The sequence below is a fragment of the Cetorhinus maximus genome, chromosome 13 (assembly GCF_964194155.1).
Source record: "Cetorhinus maximus chromosome 13, sCetMax3.hap1.1, whole genome shotgun sequence".
In the NCBI taxonomy this organism is placed as follows: Eukaryota; Metazoa; Chordata; class Chondrichthyes; order Lamniformes; family Cetorhinidae; genus Cetorhinus; species Cetorhinus maximus.
The window spans coordinates 83163276-83181005 of record NC_135891.1 but is presented as its reverse complement, the minus strand read 5'-3'; the positions used below and the strand labels follow the sequence as shown (position 1 = coordinate 83181005).

General features: G+C 43.1%; 1 protein-coding gene across 1 annotated transcript in view; it reads left to right on the top strand.

Moving 5' to 3' along the window:
• Positions 1–17730, top strand: part of LOC144688768 (receptor-type tyrosine-protein phosphatase delta-like) — a 455185-nt gene that overhangs the window by 385014 nt on the left and 52441 nt on the right. The window contains exons 26-27 of the mRNA XM_078555681.1: positions 9880–10055; positions 13253–13372. Coding sequence (XP_078411807.1) covers positions 9880–10055; positions 13253–13372 — 296 coding nt within the window. The remainder of the gene's footprint in view (positions 1–9879; positions 10056–13252; positions 13373–17730) is intronic.

Sequence of the window (17730 nt, the reverse complement as noted above, 5' to 3'; positions counted from 1 at the left end):
TTTGCTCACTGCATACATAGACTGAGACTAAGGCTGAATCACATGATACATTGCATCATTTCCCTTCTGGTGATGTGTACGGATACATATTCATATCCTTAAACAATACCACAACAGGAAGTACAATAAGTGACATGATAACTACCTCTTTACAACTCAAAAATTAGCAGCCAACTCCATTTACCAGGAACACTTACCAGCATCCATTGAAGATCTGGCTCTCAAATGTGAGAGTCACACTGCCAGGTTGGCCAGGTGGTAGATGCATTTTTTGTAAATTTAATTTATTGTCAGGTCTTTAAAGAATTCTCTCTGAGGCTCTGCCTTTTTTGAGTGTTGAGCTGGAATGTTTGGTGGCACAGGGAATTAATAGAAGCGACTCATTACAGCTGGAGTTTAATTTTATCAGGCGCATTTTTGGGTAGCTATTTTAATGATCACACATTTGAGAAAATTCAAGGTGGCATACAGAATGAGAGAGAGAAAGGGAAATATTCTGATGATTTTAATTGAAACTGAAATCAGTGTTAAAGAAACTGATTAAAATAGTTCTAATGAAACAGTGGTACAGCTGCCACTGTATTCAGAATCTAGAAGAATAACCCACCAATTGCACTAGTGTATTCTAATGTTTTATCGTTGGGGTTTCGAACAATTTAATTTAAATTGATAAATTGAAAACAACTGGGTTTATTATTGTTGCTTGCATGCACGGCTCTCTGCTAGATTGAATTTACAGATTGAATTGTCTGTTGTGATTCTAACTGGTTCCTTAATTACAGCATTTACATGTGTTGAGAAGGAATATCCCTGAATTCTCATATGTTGACTGATACATCATTACACCGCTGACTCAAAACCCAGGGGCCATTCGTGGTCGCCTTACTCTTTAGCCACTCCCTCAGCAGATTTACCGTTCCTACGATTTCATTCATAACCTATCTAGCTGTGCAAGCTCGATTTATCCTAATTTTCCACATCCTGAAATGTTAAGACACAAGACTAGTGCTGTAGGCCAAAGGAAATCTGCCAAGCCATAACATTGTCAAACAAACAAGAAGCTCCAAAGCACATTAGAGAGAAAGAATGCATCAATGCACTGTACAAAATCCAAAAAAATGGAGCAGCAATAAGTTACAAGCAGTGATTAACTGGCACCAAGTTTAGAAACTTGTAGACTGTAGAAGGAAAGGAAACCTGAGCAATGTGAGTTCCACAGTTTCCAAGTCTTGCAAAAGAATGAGTTCAATTACCAGGCAGTCAATATGGAGATACCAGAACTGAGCAAAATGCTAAGGCAACATACTGAAAAGTCCAGGGCAGACCAGACAAGAACGGTCTGAGCAGCCAATGTTCTGAAAGGAGGACAATTCACCTGAGAAGTAGGCCCATGCCACCTAGGAGTGAATGGAAATAAAGGGCTGCACTTTGCTGGAGTGGAGCACCTTGTGAAGGGCCTGGTTAATGAGACTCTTCTCCGCACCCTTCAGCTCAAAAACATTTTTGCTCTGTAACTTGCCGGAAACGTGAGCTGATAACTGGACGGCGAGAGCACTGAGGCATCTGGGGCCGGGTGAACGTCTCCTTAACTAATGAGATTTATAGTTTGAGAAAGAAACAAAGGAGGATTGAGAAATAGGGTAAATTAGAGTCAAATCAGGTACAGAAGGAGAAATAAAGTTTGGATTAAGAACGAGATGAAAAAATTAAAGAAAAGTAAGAAAAAATATTAAAATTTTTAAGATCTGCAGAACAGTTGATTACACACTGGAGGCAATTGAACACTTTAAATTGTTCCCATCTGGGCAGGGGAGGTTGACTGGCATTGCGTTAATAATTATGACATTGTTAAAAGGGGGCTTATGCTCTTAATCACTCGGCTCAACATTCCATGGCAAGTTTAATGTGAAAACCCAACAACTTCTTGAATTTAATAGGGAGGCTGATGCTGAGCTGCCGTTTGTATGAGGCAGACCAAGGAGCGGCATGAATTATTCACTGAGTTCTGAAGATTCATAACTAAAAATCCAGCTCATAATCCCCTGAACTGAATTAGCAATTTGTGCATTGATAACATAAAAGCAGCATACTGCAGATGCTGGAAATCTGAAATAAAAACAGAAAATGCTGGAAAAGCTCAGCAAGCCTGACAGCATCTGCGGAGAGAGAAACGGAGTTAACATTTTGAGTTTGTATGACCCTTCTTCAGAGCGGTGCGTTGTGCATTGATTATCAATGTGCATCAGAATTGTGCATTGGTAACAGTCTGCTTTGTGAACACACCCATTTTTGTTCCAGCAAGCTATGGACCTACAGTGGATCAAGAAGACGGCTCAACACCAACTTCTCGAGCAATTTGGGATGAGCAACAAATGCTGGCCCACCCAGCGATGCCCATATTCTGCAAAAGAATACATTTAAACAAAAAGCTCAAACCCATTGGGTTTAAATGAGCACGGGTTCCTTCTAAGGTGCAAGCTAGATTATACTGTATGTACACTAGTAGTGGCACAATTATAAATTTGTACTGCCAAGGAGGGTGGGGGTGGTGGGGGGGTGGTGGGGGGGGTGGTGCGAGGAATGCTGAGGTCACTCTGCAGCAACATAGTGAACCTGTTCAGATGAACAGCATCATTACAGATGCTGATTGGAGAAGTTCCTCCACCACAATGGTGCTGGTAACTGTGCTTTCTGATGAGCTTGCTGTAAAAACAGGTTTGCCTGTCTGTCCCTGCTCAGGCCTTCCAGCATACCAACTTGTGGATGTGTGCACAAAATAGTAGACCTTGCTGCCCACTCATAGCAACACCAGTTCATTCACATAGAGGCACTATGGAAAGAGCCCTGGGCACGACACATCCCCCCCGCCCCCAGCCCATTCCACACACAAACGCAGCACGAGTTTGAAGGGGGGGTGGGCTGAGGGCGCATATAGTTGCGTTAGCAGTTTCATGGTTTTCCATCAAACTCAATGCCCATCTTGTATCCTACAAAATATCAACAGTATCCTGTTAATCTACTTTGCCATTGCTGAAATATGATGGTCACCTTTTTTTAAAAAAAGAAATAATTCAATGGAGGGGGAAAAGAACACAAATCAATGCTGAGTTTCCCACAGAGTCCAGGGGCAAGCTGACAGCACGGAAAAGCAGAGAGTGTCTTTTTAAAGTTTCACTGATCTATTGCACAGCTAATTTTTCCGTGATTTATGCTGTTTCTTTCTGGCAAAATGTAATGAGGGGCCTTTCGTCAGTCACAAAATTGATTGTCTTGGAGGCCCAAGTAATTATAGCCAATGGCCAATCTGGGCCCAGCTTGGAAATTATTTAGCCATGACAGAGGAAGCTTGTAGGGATCAGGCTGTGCATCATAATACTGATGATAAATTGGAACACTCAGCCAGTGAAAAAACATGCTATGGGGCAATATAGTAATGTACCAGGCCCCAATCAATTCAGCCATGACATGGACTAAAATTGGCTTTCGTTTACGGTGTGGAGGCCGAATATCGGCTTTGGATGACCTTCGATGGTTGTCCATTAACTCCTTGAAAACTGTCGAGCCTGAGGACATTAGTGTTATCCATTATTCATGCTTGACATAAATTTGTTTCAGAGAAGAATTGTAGATCCTCGTTGCAGCGGACTGCTGCCCTTTTTCTGATCTAGAATGCAGAGCAGTTTGGGTGGCCTGAAGATATGTGAGCAAATATGAATTGATGTTCCCTTTTTCTCCCCTCCCCCGGTTAAAAAGACGTGGATTTTGTTTTATTTTCTTCTTTTCAGTTTCCCTACTTTTCACTTTCTCTCCTAAGTTTTCTCTTGTCCTGTCCTAAAGACCCTGAGGGACTGTCCTACAGGCAGCAACCTCTCTCTGGTGCCTTACTCAAGTGGCCATTCAATCACGTCTGGGCCTAAAAAGTTACCATTGTTAGTTCTGCTGAAGGGTCATGAGGACTCGAAACGTCAACTCTTTTCTTCTCCGCCGATGCTGCCAGACCTGCTGAGTTTTTCCAGGTAATTCTGTTTTTGTTTTGAATTTCCAGCATCCGCAGTAGTTTTTTGTTTTTACCATTGTTAGTTTATTTGACTGGGAGGAACATCACAGCTAAGCCCAATCCTGTCAGGTGAATCACAAATGAAAAAAGGATTCGCTGAAGGAACTTGCATTCACACGGTGCCTTTCGTGTCCTCAGGAAGCCCAGAAGAATTCACAGCCAATGAATTGCTTGTTGCTCAGTAGGAAAACACAGCAGCCAATTTTTGCAGAAGCAACTAGCCATCCACGTGATAATTTGGTCGCGATTGTTTATGCCCCAATGTGAAAGTTTGTTTCCTACTCCTTTGCGTTTAGAAGTATTATGACTGCCCTAACATTTGTTGATATTAAGGTGTGCATCCACAGATGGGGTTTGTTAAGTTAACATTTGTTACATGCGCTAGCTGAAAGTGAGTCCTCCCTCTTTACAATCACCTTGTGCACTTCAGAGCAACCTAGTATCATCTCAACAAGTGTCAGTTATGGCACGGTTGGTAGCACTCTTGCCTCTGAGTTCACATGGTCCTGGGTTCAAGCCCCACATTTTTGTGGGTTTGAACACAAAACTCTGCACTGATACTCCAAGTGCAGTACTGAGGGAGCACCGCACTGTTGGAGCTGCTGTCTTTCAGATGAGATGTTAATCTGAGGCCCCATTAGCCTGCTCGGCTGGATGTAAAAGATCCCATTGCGATATTTCAAAGAAGAGCAGGGAAGTTATCCCTAGTGTCCTGGCCAATATTCATCCCTCAATAAATATCAGGCGAAAAGAGAGAAGTCTTGCAGCTCGGTAGGTAGTGCCCCTACAACTGATCCAGAAGCCCTGGGTTCAAGTCCCACTCCAGAACTTGCTGACCATGGAAGGAACATGCATGAACATAGTTCAAACAGGTTGATATTGAAAATGCTAATCTTTCCAACACCATTCCCCAAAGGGAAAAAATGTGTGTGTGAAAATACAAAATAAACAAACAAGTTATCTGGTCATATGTCATGTTGCCATTAGTGGCAATTTGCTCTGTGCAAATTGGCTGCCACATTCCCTACATTACAACAGATACTACACTTCAAAAGCACTTCATTGGCCCTTAAGTGCTTTGAAATGCCTGGTGGTCATGAAAGGTGCTATATAAATGCACGAGTTTCGCTTTTTTTCAATGCAAATATTAAAATTATTTTATTTAGGATTTACATTTTAAGAGAGGTGGGAGTGGATGGTAGAAGAATTGAGAGTGAGGGGGACAGCTGATGGTGAACCGTATCCCGCTTTTCTCTGCCAATTTCTGGGGGATGACCTTGTTGGAACCTAGCCTCCATCAGCCCAAAACGAGGTCATCCATTTCTGAGGGGCATAGTCAGGAGATGGAGCTGCAGCACAACAGTCTCACCGTGTTAAAAGACTCCACAGGCTGGTTCCTGCCATGGGATTTACTCAATGGCAAGCATCCTCCTCACTTCGAGGGACTACCAGAGAGGGAGAGAGAAAGTCAGGAGATGGGATTCCTAGGCCTGGGGTTTTATGAGGGAGAGATGTTGACAAGGACACTGGGAGAAGTCCTTTTCTTTGAAAAGTGCCATGGGATCTTTATTGTCCACCTTAGGTAAGCCTTGATTAATATCGCATTTGAAAGACATAAGAGTTCAACAGTTCAGTACTCCCTCACTATAAGAAAATGTGAGTTGTGATTGTGCTGTGTAAACGGCTGTGCCCATTGCTGAATGTGAGGCATCTCAAAGGTACCTCAAAAGTTTGAGCAACAGGTGAAGCTAGCTGTCTCACGCTGCTATAATGCAATAGCAAAAAGAGTGATATTCACCACTAACAGGATGCTGCCATCAAACCAAAAAGGCATTCTGCCTATCACACAATTGAGTAATGTGACATATGAATTTCAGTGCCAGTGCGATGCTAGGTATGTAGGCCAAATGTCCCAAAAACTGGTGGATTGTATCAAACAGCATGTCCCAGCCATTGTTCGCAACAGGCAGGGTACAGCCTATACCCAACCAGCCAGTGCTTGCAAAACTCAAAATACAGTGGCCAACATTAGATGTGATTCCGCAATTGTACAACATTTGCTGAATAATCCTCAATGTGCTAAGAATTACACTGACAACCAATTTAAGATTGTCAGTCGGGCTCTCAGTGTGATGCATTTGTGCCTACTGGAACTAATACACAGGGCACTGTTCTTTGCAGACAGAAAGAACATGTACATGCATTGTGCCTGTTTCTGCTAAACAAAATAATTGACAGCCATTCACTGACTAATTCCTCAGGGCAATGCCTTAACCAATCAGGGTCAGGCTGCCTGGTTTAAATTTCAAACAATGCTTGGCAGTTAACTGTCAGTCACCATCAGTGGTGCATTCTCGATGGCAACGCCACTTGCCAACCAATCAGCACTCTCTTCACATATAGTATAAATTGTTGTCTTCCCCTTATATTGGTATTTTTGTGAGTGCAAGAGAAAAAGCTTAGAAATGTCTCTTTTTTTCAGCAATACTCAAGTTATAAAAATATTGGATATAGGAATAAGGTTGTTTGTTTGACACTCAAGAATCATCCAGTCAGCCAATTGTCTTCAAAATGAGAAGGTACTGCATTGCGAGGATGGATGGATAAACATGCTGAGTGACTTATGGTGGGAGTAATGCTGGGCTTTGGAGGCAGGATGAAACCTTTAGTGCCAAGTGCAACCAGGGTTGGGAACCCTGTTAAAATTGGATCTGCAGTAAAAAAAAAAGAGGGTGCAAATGAAAGCAGAAAGTGCACAATAAGATTCTCCTGTAATCCTTGAAGGAACCAGCTTGGCGGTAGATTTTTTTTTTTGTTGCACTACACTTCTAAAAGATTAATGATCAATGCACTTCATTATTGATTCTGGGAGGTGCACCACCACAGAGCTCATAGAAAACAGGTTGAAGCCAGGGCTTGGTGTATGTGCCACAGGCTGAGAGAAAAACACAACTGAAGGGAGCAGCAGTCTGTGATTAGATTTAGTAATTCTTTTCAAGATTGGCACATAATTTCAGTCATTGGCACCTCTTACGCCAATCCTGGACAGCGCTGACCTATCAAACAAATTGTTCGGCAATCTTTAGGCAGAATTAACCCAATGTGTCTGAGGCTGTGACAGGTTTTTAGCTGAGAACATGGAATAGCTGAAGTAAATTAAGACTCTGTAGATGATGTGATACGCAGTGCTCTTGTTTACATTAATGAACAATCTACCTTTCCTCTAAATCACATCACCCTACACCTCTTGGATATAAGATCATAAGAAATAGAAGCAGGAGTAGACCATTTGGCCTCTCAAGCTGTTCCACCATTCAGTAAGATTCTAGCTGATTTGACTGTGGCCTTAACTCCACTTTCCTGCCTGCCCATAAGACCATAAGACATAGGAGCAGAAATTAGGCCATTTGGCCCATTGAGTCTGCTCCGCCATTCAATCATGGCTGATAAGTTTTTCAACCCCATTCTCCCGCCTTCTCCCCGTAACCTTTGATCCCCTTACCAATCAAGAACCTACCTATCTCGGTCTTAAATACACTCAATGACCTGGCCTCCACAGCCTTCTGTAGCAATGAATTCCATAGATTCACCACTCTCTGGCTAAAGAAGTTTCTCCTCATCTCTGTTCTAAAAGGTCTTCCCTTTACTCTGAGGCTGTGCCCTCGGGTCCTAGTCTCTCCTACTAATGGAAACATCTTCCCCACGTCCACTTTATCCAGACCTTTCAGTATTCTGTAAGTTTCAATCAGATCCCCCCTCATCCTTCTAAACTCCATCGAGTATAGACCCAGAGTCCTCAAACATTCCTCATATGTTAAGCCTTTCATTCCTGGGATCGTTCTCGTGAACCTCCTCTGGACCCTCTCCAGGGCCAGAACATCCTTCCTGAGATACGGGGCCCAAAATTGCTCACAATATTCTAAATGTGGTCTGACCAGAGCCTTATAAAGCCTCAGCAGCACATCCCTGCTTTTATATTCTAGTCCTCTCAAAATAAATGCCAACATTGCACTTGCCTTCCGACTCAACCTGCAAGTTAACCTTAAGAGAATCCTGGACTAGGACTCCCAAGTCCCCTTGCACTCCAGATTTCTGAATTCTCTCCCCATTTAGAAAATAGTCTATGCCTCTATTCTTCCTACCAAAGTGCATGACCTCACACTTCCCCACGTTGTATTCCATCTGCCACTTCTTTGCCCATTCTCCTAACCTGTCCAAATCCTTCTGCAGCCTCCCCACCTCCTCAATACTACCTGTCCCTCCACCTATCTTTGTATCATCTGCAAACTTAGCCAGGATGCCCTCAGTTCCTTCGTCTAGATCATTGACTCCCTTGCAGATCAAAAATCTGCCTCACTCAGCCTTGAATATATTCAGTGACCCAGCCTCCACTGCTCTCTGGGGTAGAGAATTCGAAACACTAACGGACACCCTGAGAGAAGAAATTTCTCCTCATCTTCATCTTAAATGGGAGACCCCTAATTTTGAAACCGGGTTCTAGATTCCCTCACGAGGGAGAAATTTGCAAGATGTCCCCAGATTTTGGGCTCACAGGTGTATGGCACACTCAGCACAGGAGACAACATATGTAACAGGTTGTGTACTATTATTCATGAAGAGTAGGAGTTGAAGCACAGATAACAGAAGAAGTTGTGCAGTGCGGCAGCGTCTCATGCAAGGATTTGTCCCCGGAAAATTCTGACAGCTATTCGTACTGCATTTTAAACAGTCACTGAGAGGCTCACAATCAGTCTGGATAGCTGCTTTCATTGCTTACACCTGCTGAATTCCCTCAATAACAAAATATCGTGGTTAATAATCTGTACATATACCTCAGACCTGAAAATAAGCGTGGAGCTGCTGATCGCAACCTGTACCTTGTGATAAACCCAAGCCATAGGAAGAGCTTGAGGAGGGGGTGTGAGAAGAACCTGAGCTTCGTTTCAAGAAGTAATTTTCGAGGCTAACGCGGTCACGAGAGACCCTTACCCACTGGCCATGACAATCAAGTAGATTGTGACACACGGCCATTGCGGTTACAATGGGCAAGGCTCTCTCACTCTTTAATTTGCCAATGGTGAAAATAATTGGAAATTAGACATTTGGGCCCTGAAACTGAGCCGTGAGATCTCAGTGTAGGAGTGCTTGATTGGGATAGCGTTGCAAGGCTATGGTCCAGCACGGCGCCTCACTAGCTGCCAGTATGTGTAGGAGGAAGGGCAATTACACGACAACTTCAATTATCTGATACTTGCTCAGGTTGGGAGTGGGCCACACCAATACAGGAGCTTCACCAAAGTCCTCCTTTTGAAATTTCTCTCCCTGCCATTTTAGTGGAAGTGTTGACTTACATAGATTTTACAGCATCGAAACAGGCCATTCGGGCCAACTGGCCAGCCCCTGCGTTTATGCTCCACTGGGGAGGTTCCCACCCCACCCCCACTTCTTCATCTCACCTTGAGGTTCCCACCCCCTCTTCATCTCACCTTATCTGCATATCCTTCTATTGCTTTCTCCCTTATATACTTACCTAAATGCATCTATGCTATTCACCTCAGCTTTGCCTTGTGAGTTCCACATTAGCTTTACACAAATTAAATCTGCCCCATTGAAATATTAAAATACGTTTGTTAAGCATTTGTTTGATAACTTTTAGAAATTTCCAGATGCCTGGCCCAAACTCTGGATGGGGGTAACTCTAAATGGAAGCCCAGGTACCAATGGAGCAGGAGGATATGCAGAACCGCTGAATGTTATATAGGCTTCACAGCCATCATGTGACCCATTATTCTTTTTAACACCTTCCCTCTGCTGGCTGACAGGTATCGCAGGCAGTGACTACATTAATGCAAACTACATCGACGGCTACCGAAAGCAGAATGCATACATCGCCACACAAGGACCCCTCCCAGAGACTTTCGGGGACTTCTGGAGAATGGTTTGGGAGCAGAGGAGCGCAACCATCGTCATGATGACAAAATTAGAGGAAAAGTCCCGGGTAGGATGGATTTTCCTGATTCTCCTAGCACAATTTTAAAGAGAGCGAAAGGAACATTAGAAATAATTAAAGGAGGATTTGCATTTCTGTAGCGCCTTTCTTGATCTCCGGACATCAGAAAGTGCTTTATAGCCAATGAAGTACTTTTTGAAAGCGTTGTCACTGTCGTGATGTAGCAAACGAGGCAAAAGGCAAATCCTATCTGACTGACCCGATCAAGTTCTTTGATGAAGAAACAGATGATTGATGAAGCCAGTGTAGTAGATGTTGTGTACCTGGACTTTCAAAAGACGTAAGAACATAAAAAACATGGGGTGGAATTTTACGGCCCTGTTGCAGCAGGGGCGGGGCCATAAAATGCAGCGAGCCATTCAAAAGTCCATTGACTTCGGCGGGACCATAAAATTCCGCCCGGGAGCAGGAGTAGACTATTCAGCCCCTCGAGCCATTCAATATGATTATGACTGATCGTCTGCCTCAAATTCACCTTCCTGTCCACTCTCCGTATCCCTCGATTCTCAGAAAGATCAAAAACCTGTCTATCCCAGCCTTGAATATATTCAATAGCGATGCATCCGCATTGCAAAGATTCACAACCTTTTAAGTGAAATAATTTCTCCTCATCTCCGTCCTAAATGACTGACCCCTTATCCTGAGACTGCGCCCCTGTGCTTTAGGTCCCCACACAACTTTCAGATGAGATGCTATACTGAGCTTTGGGCCAGCACCTGTTCCACAACCCACATCAGTAAAAACAGAGAAACCGGTGACTTTGGTCAGGGCCCAGTGATGCATCACAGAATGATCACCCAGTAGCAGCAGTGTACTGCAAAGCAACTCGTTCTGCCGGATTGCTTTGGGATGTTTCGGAGCGATGCACTCCAGTTCTATATAACTGCAAGTTCTGAAATACTCTGTAAATGCAACCACACCACTCAATCTGCTCTGTGTCGGGTTGATTACTATGGATTACAGCACCTGGTCTTGACATAAATAAAGCTTCAATCGACTGACTGCTGGTACATCATTACAACAGCCCCAGCCTGTAGCAATAGCGCCCTCTTCCCATTGATGGCTGCATATGCAACCACTTTCCTACTAGGGTCCGTGAGCAGCTCTACCAAGTGTAAAGTGCAGCCGACCAGTGTTCCCCCAGTGGGGATACCATGTCCAGCATAAGAGTGATAGAAGTTGCTTAATACCCCCATTTATTCCTGAAGCAACCCCACAATGTGATGTGGCTACCTGTGTCCTCCTGAAACAGCCGTTTCAGGTCACAAATAAAAGCAGAATGCTGGAAGTGGACAGCAGAGCTGTCTGCCTGAAGAAGGAAAAACAGCCAACATTTCACATCAGACCAAGGGTCTCTACTCGAAAGGTTAATCTGTCTTTTCTCTTCGTGGATATTGATGCACCTGCTGTCTGTTTCCGGCATGTTCTGTCTTAATTTCAAGTTTCAGCACTTGGGAGATTTTTTTAATACTTTTATTCAATCATTAGTTAGATATGGATGAGAAAGACTAGTCCATGATTTTGTGGCTCACCATTCAAAAAGGACCAGAAGCCCATCCTGAAAATATTGAAAGGTTTTCACCTCTTCAACTCTATCCATCAGTCTGGCCTACATTAACAGTGAAAAAAATTCTTCCTGCCTAAATTTGCCCTTCAGTAGTTTGAACCTGTACATTTTTATTCTATTATCACAATATAACACAAGGCAGAAGTGAAGTTAAACTATCTTATCTAATTTAATTTTGTATCACTGACTATGCTACTGTTTTACTGCTGCAGATTTCTCAGTGTACTGGTATTAACATACTCTTTGTACCTACAGATCTGTACTGGTTCCACTGTAACATTGTCTGTTTCCATCCTTACCCCAGCCATTCTTTGCTGAAGCCCTCAGCCAGGCTTATCTCACCTTTTATTCATTCATGGGATGTGAGCGTTGCTGGCTAGGCCAGCATTTATTGCCCATTCCTAATTGCCCTTGAGAAGGTGGTGGTGAGCTGCCTTCTTCAACCCCTGCAGTCCATGTGGTGTAGGTACACCCATAGTGCTGTTAGGGAGGGAGTTCCAGGATTTTGACCCAGTAAAGGAACAGCGATATATTTCCAAGTCAGGATGGTGTATGGCTTGGAGGGGAACCTACAGGTGGTGGTTCTCCCATGCCTCAGCTGTACTTGCACTTCTAGGTGGCAGAGTTTGTGGTTTAGAAGGTGCTGTTTGAAGGAGTCTTGGTGAGATATTGCAATGCATCTTTTAGATGGTACATACTGCTGCCACTATGCATCAGTGGTGGAGGGACTGAAGTTGAAGGTGGTGGATGGGGTACCAATCAAGCAGGTTGCTTTGTCCTGGATGGTGTTGAGCTTCTTGAGTGTTATTGGAGCTGCACTTATCCAGGCAAGTGGAAAGTACTCCATCACACTCCTGACTTGTACCTTGTAGATCATGGACAGGCTTTGGGAAGTCAGGAGGTGAGTTGCTTGTTGCAAGGCTCCTAGCCTCTGACCTGCTGTATAGCCACAGTATTTATATGGCTGGCCCAAGTCAGTTTCTGGTCAATGGTGACCCCCCCAGGATATTGATAGTGGGGGATTCAGTAATGGTAATGCCATTGAATGTCAAGGGGAGATGGTTGGATTCTCTCATGTTTAAGATGGTCATTACCTGATACTTGACTGGCATGAATGTAACTTGCCACTTATCAGCCCAAGACTTGCTGCATATGGACACGGATTGCCTCAGACTGGCTGGCCTTCATTTTCCACTAACTTGAGATCATACAAAAGTCTGCTGCTTGTGTCCTTACTCACACCAAATCCCACTGAAACAGTGCACCTGTACTCACCGACCTCCATTATTCTTGGCCCACCAAGCCCTCAAATTTAAAATTCTCATGTTCAAATATGCCTTCAAGGCATCACCCTCCCTACCTCTGTAGCCTCCTCCAGTACTATGACTCTCAGAATTCTGCATTCCTCCATTCTGGTGTTGTGTGTTCACACATTCTCTGTATCAGGACCTAGATACAGCTTGTACCCCTCCGTACAGGTACCTGTAACTAATGCCTGTATATGGTTTCTCCATTATAGGTACCTCTACTTGCTGCCTGTAGCCAGTGTCTCTGTACAGGTATCTATACCTGCCATCTGCAAGTCCTCCAATTATTTTTGTTCTGTATCCATGTGCAGGTGAAATGTGACCAGTACTGGCCCGGCCGAGGAACAGAGACCTACGGAATGATACAGGTGACTCTGCTGGACACCATCGAGTTGGCCACCTTCTGTGTTCGAAATTTCTGCCTTCACAAGGTAACTAACTTCTCAAATTCCTTTCACGTATTCCAGACCAGCAGTGAGAGACTGTGAACTGAGAATGAGAAAAAATACAAGACTGTGAGGAAAACGAGAAGGTGAAAGGTTGGGAGAGGTATATAAATAATTAAATGCTATCGTTAGATAAGACAAGTCTAGCATATTGCTATGAACTTATTTAGGTCTGTAGCTCAAGAGGAGATAAGTCTAAATTAGTGAAAAGTTAATGATGAAGAAGCACTAGGAAACATACCTTTTGCTCAAATTTTGTTGAACCTTTTCAATGATCTATGGACTGGGGGAAGTTCAAAATACAACCGCATGGAAGGCGCAACAAGTTAAATCCATATCTCTGTTACTTTGGAAATATCTCAAATTGCTGGAAGTAAAAGATCTTGGTGTTCAGATTTAGGATTTATCCACCAATGTGTTAACATTGCTAAGAACAACCTTTTCCAAACCACCTAGCCCACGGAATCAGAAACAGAGGCAACACCCAGTAAGGAATATGACAGACAATCAAACTGATTTGTCTTGACGTTGTGAGTTCGTTTTCCAGGGCGAACGGATCTCAGTCTGGATTCCTTGGGAACTAGAATACTAGTGGGGCAATCTGCAATGACCAAATGGATTCTTCCCACCAGTAACTTTTTATTATGTTCTTGTAAAGTTTTAGGTTAGTGAGAAAAGCTGCATTTTTTTACTTGATATAAGCCAAGAGTGTGATTGTGGTGTGACACCGCATCAGAATTAGTAATCAGCGCATAGTTGATCAATAACTGAAATGGAAAAGATCACATTTGCTTTGGTTCTTAATCCTTCAGCACTGCATTCTTCATAGAGGTGGATTTTCTTTGCATGTTCCACTTGGGGAAGCTGATCGCACAAATTAATCTGTGTGACCACAGCACCCCCACCCCCCATTATTGGTCCATCTAACTCTTTGTACACAGGAAATTCTGGTTTGCAAGCCAGGAAATTCCTGACTGTTCTCAAATTAAGAACATCACATGCTTAACCATTGATCATCCGTAAGCAGTGAGCTTTTGTTTAATGAGAAAATGACAGGCCAAGGCAAGAACATCACCAAGGTTGAAAACAGTAGGAGAGAAAGATAAATGAAACAGTGGTTCACTTACGAGCTTGAGCATTGAAAGCCTGTAGATGGTTGAAGGAAGCAAAGGCTGAGGATGCTAAAGAGTTTGACAATCTTAAGAGGCTATGGTTGGAGACAACAGGAATACACAGCACAGTGGACATAGGTGACATGAGATCTTCTACAGCCACATGAGAGGGCAGACAGGACCTCATCTAAAAGACAGTAAAACACTCCATTGTTTTCAATCCCCACTCCAAACTCCGTTCCCTAACTACCGGCTCAGTCCCCCTCCCTGACACCAATCTGACATTAAGCCAGTCTGTTTGCATCTTGGTGTCACACTGGATCCTGAGATGAGCCATCAGCCTCGCATTCATGCCATCTCTAAGACTGCCTTTTTCCATCTTTGTAACATGGCTGTACCTTGCCCCTGTCTCAGCACATCTGCTGCTGAAACCCTCATCTATGACTTTGTTAGCTCTAGACTCGACTATTCCAACATGCTCCTGGCTGGTCTCCCACATTCTACCCTCCGTAAACTTGAGGTCATCCAAAACTCTGTTGCCCATGTCTTAACTTGTATTAAGTCCTGCCATTCCCTATCACTGTGCTCACTGACCCACATTGTCTCCTGGTCAAGCAGCGACTTGGCTTTAAAATCTTCATCCTTGTTTTAAATCCCTCCATGGTCCCCCCCAGCTTTCTCTGTAACCTCCTCCAGCCCCGCAACCTTATGTGATATCTGCGCTCCGTTAATTTTGGCTTCTTGGGAATTCCTAATTATAATTGACCTAATTGGTAGCCATGCCTTCAGTTGTCTGGGTCCCAAGCTCTAGAATTCGCTCCCTACACCTCTCTACCTCTCAACTTGCTTTCCACCTTTAAGACATTTCTTAAAACCAACCTCTTTGACCAAGCTTTTGGCCATCTGACCCAATATCTCCGTTGTAGCTCGGTGTCACACCTTGTCTTATAATGGTCCTGTGAAGCATCATGGGATGTTTCAGTACATTAAAGGCACTATATAAATACAAGTTGTTGTTGGTAGCTGAGAATAGGACAGGCCCTATATTGATGATGGAGGAGCTGGTATCTGAGTGGAAGTGAGTGTTTGGGTGATGGAGAAGCTGGTATCTGAGAATAAGATGAATACTGAACACCATGAAAGTCCTTCCATCTAACTAAACTTCACACTCTGAGCTATAGAGAGTTTAATCATACCCGATAAACAGCATTAATCTCCAATTTGGTTACCACAGAGATCCACTTAATTACCTACAACTGTGGGGATTCTGGCACATAACAACCTACAGATGGAGAATGTGAATCATTTCAGGAAGGCTTTAGGAGGCTAAGGACAAAAATGTTTCAAATATCATGTTCAAGCACACATTTATAATGTATTAATAAGAGTTGTTCACAGGAGGGCATTCAAGTAGGCCTTTGCTTAAGTAATTTTATCTCCTGCTAATGCAGCACTTTCGCATCACTTCTATCCTGCTTACGTGCTCATCAAGATGTTGCTGCTAGGAATATCTTTCCACTGTTTGCCTGCATCAAGTAGCTGTAGATTGGATGTAGGGTAAAGTCCCTCCGAGCAAACTCACTTCTGTCCCATAACTCTGGAATTGGAACATTACAAATAGAAGCAGGAATAGGCCTCACAGCCCTTTGAACCTGCTCCGCTATTCAAGAAGATCAAAACTCAACTACTTTATTCCACTTGCCTGTTCAACCCCAATGTCCCTTAATCCCTTAGTCCCATTAATTTTCTAGCTAGTTTATGCTATATTCTACTTTTTCCCTCTTTATCAATTTCTTGGTCATCCTTTGGTAATTTTTAAAACCCTTCCCAATCCTCAGGTTTACCTCTTTTGACAACATTGTAAACTTATTTTTATTCTATCCTTAATTTCTCTACTTAGCCATCGTTGGACCACTTTTTGAATGGAGCTTGTATTCCTCAAGGGAGTGTAAAATCATTGAGAATTATGAATTATACCTTTATATGTTTACCATTGCTTATTTACCATCCTATTTTTTAATCTAATTTCCCAATGACCTCAGCCAACTTGCTGCTCTGACCTCAGTAATTGGCTTTGTTTAAATTTAAATTTAACACCCTAGCTTTGGACCCAACCACATCACTCGCTATCATTTTATGATCACTCTTCCCTTGAAGATTCTTTACCATAAGATTACTAATTAACTTTGTGTCTCAGGATTACTAATGACCCTGACCACTGGACGTTCATTCACTAGACTAGCCATTTCTTGTGGGACCTTGCAACAGTGAGAGGGAGCAGATATACATCCCATCAACTTGTGCTGAACTTAAACCACTTCTAACTGTACCAGGTTATTCATGTGCCGTGCAACATCACTTGAGTCTATTACTGGAGCAGTGACAGATGTGTTAGATGCAGCACTGTGTGAGGAGCCACATAGTGGAGTACGCCTTATGTAGTCTGTTGCCTGTAAGTTGTATTCGTGCCCAGCTTGGTTTTGTTCAATCATGAAATCTAGGGATAAGAGCCCTTAGTTTAGGGCACAACTAAGGTAGGGAAGATGAAACAAATCAAGTGCTAAATATTAGGTGACACCAGAGTTGAGTTTTATTGTGTAGATCTTAGGAATAAGGAGAGGCTGTGGAATGCATGATGTTCTACGTTTTTGAGGCTGTCAGAAAGATTGAGCCTGTGACTGTGATAACTCTTGATTTCAAAAATGCACAGATGGATTAGTGTGGAAGAATGTTTAGGATGATGTATTTGGAGAAATCGAAGAGAATGATTTAGAGCAGCTTTTTCAACAGAAATATTGATAAAATAGAAAAAGGCTAGAAAGATTGCGATTGAGATAAGGTTGTTGACACCTAGCAGTTAGATGGGAATTGGCGATCAGGTGATCAGCTTTGTCTGGTGCCAAGTTCATGAGTGCAGAAAAGGCACAAGAACATCACCTATAGATAATGGAGCAGTAACTGCTCTTATGAAGGACTGAGCAAGGGACAGGTCTCCTGAAATCTTAATCAGGCTTGCACCTGGTGCAAGGCAGTAAAAAAGGAACATGTTTACCATTGAATTTGAAAATCCTTGTGTCATTTGCCCCCTATTGTGGCTGGTTCACTTCAAGGATGTCGAAGACAACTATGTAGGGAGGGTTGAATACACCATATATTTTTGTTTTCAACTGGGCAGCCTTTTATTTTGCATGAGTCTTTCATACTTATGTAAATTGTACACTAAAGGTCTAA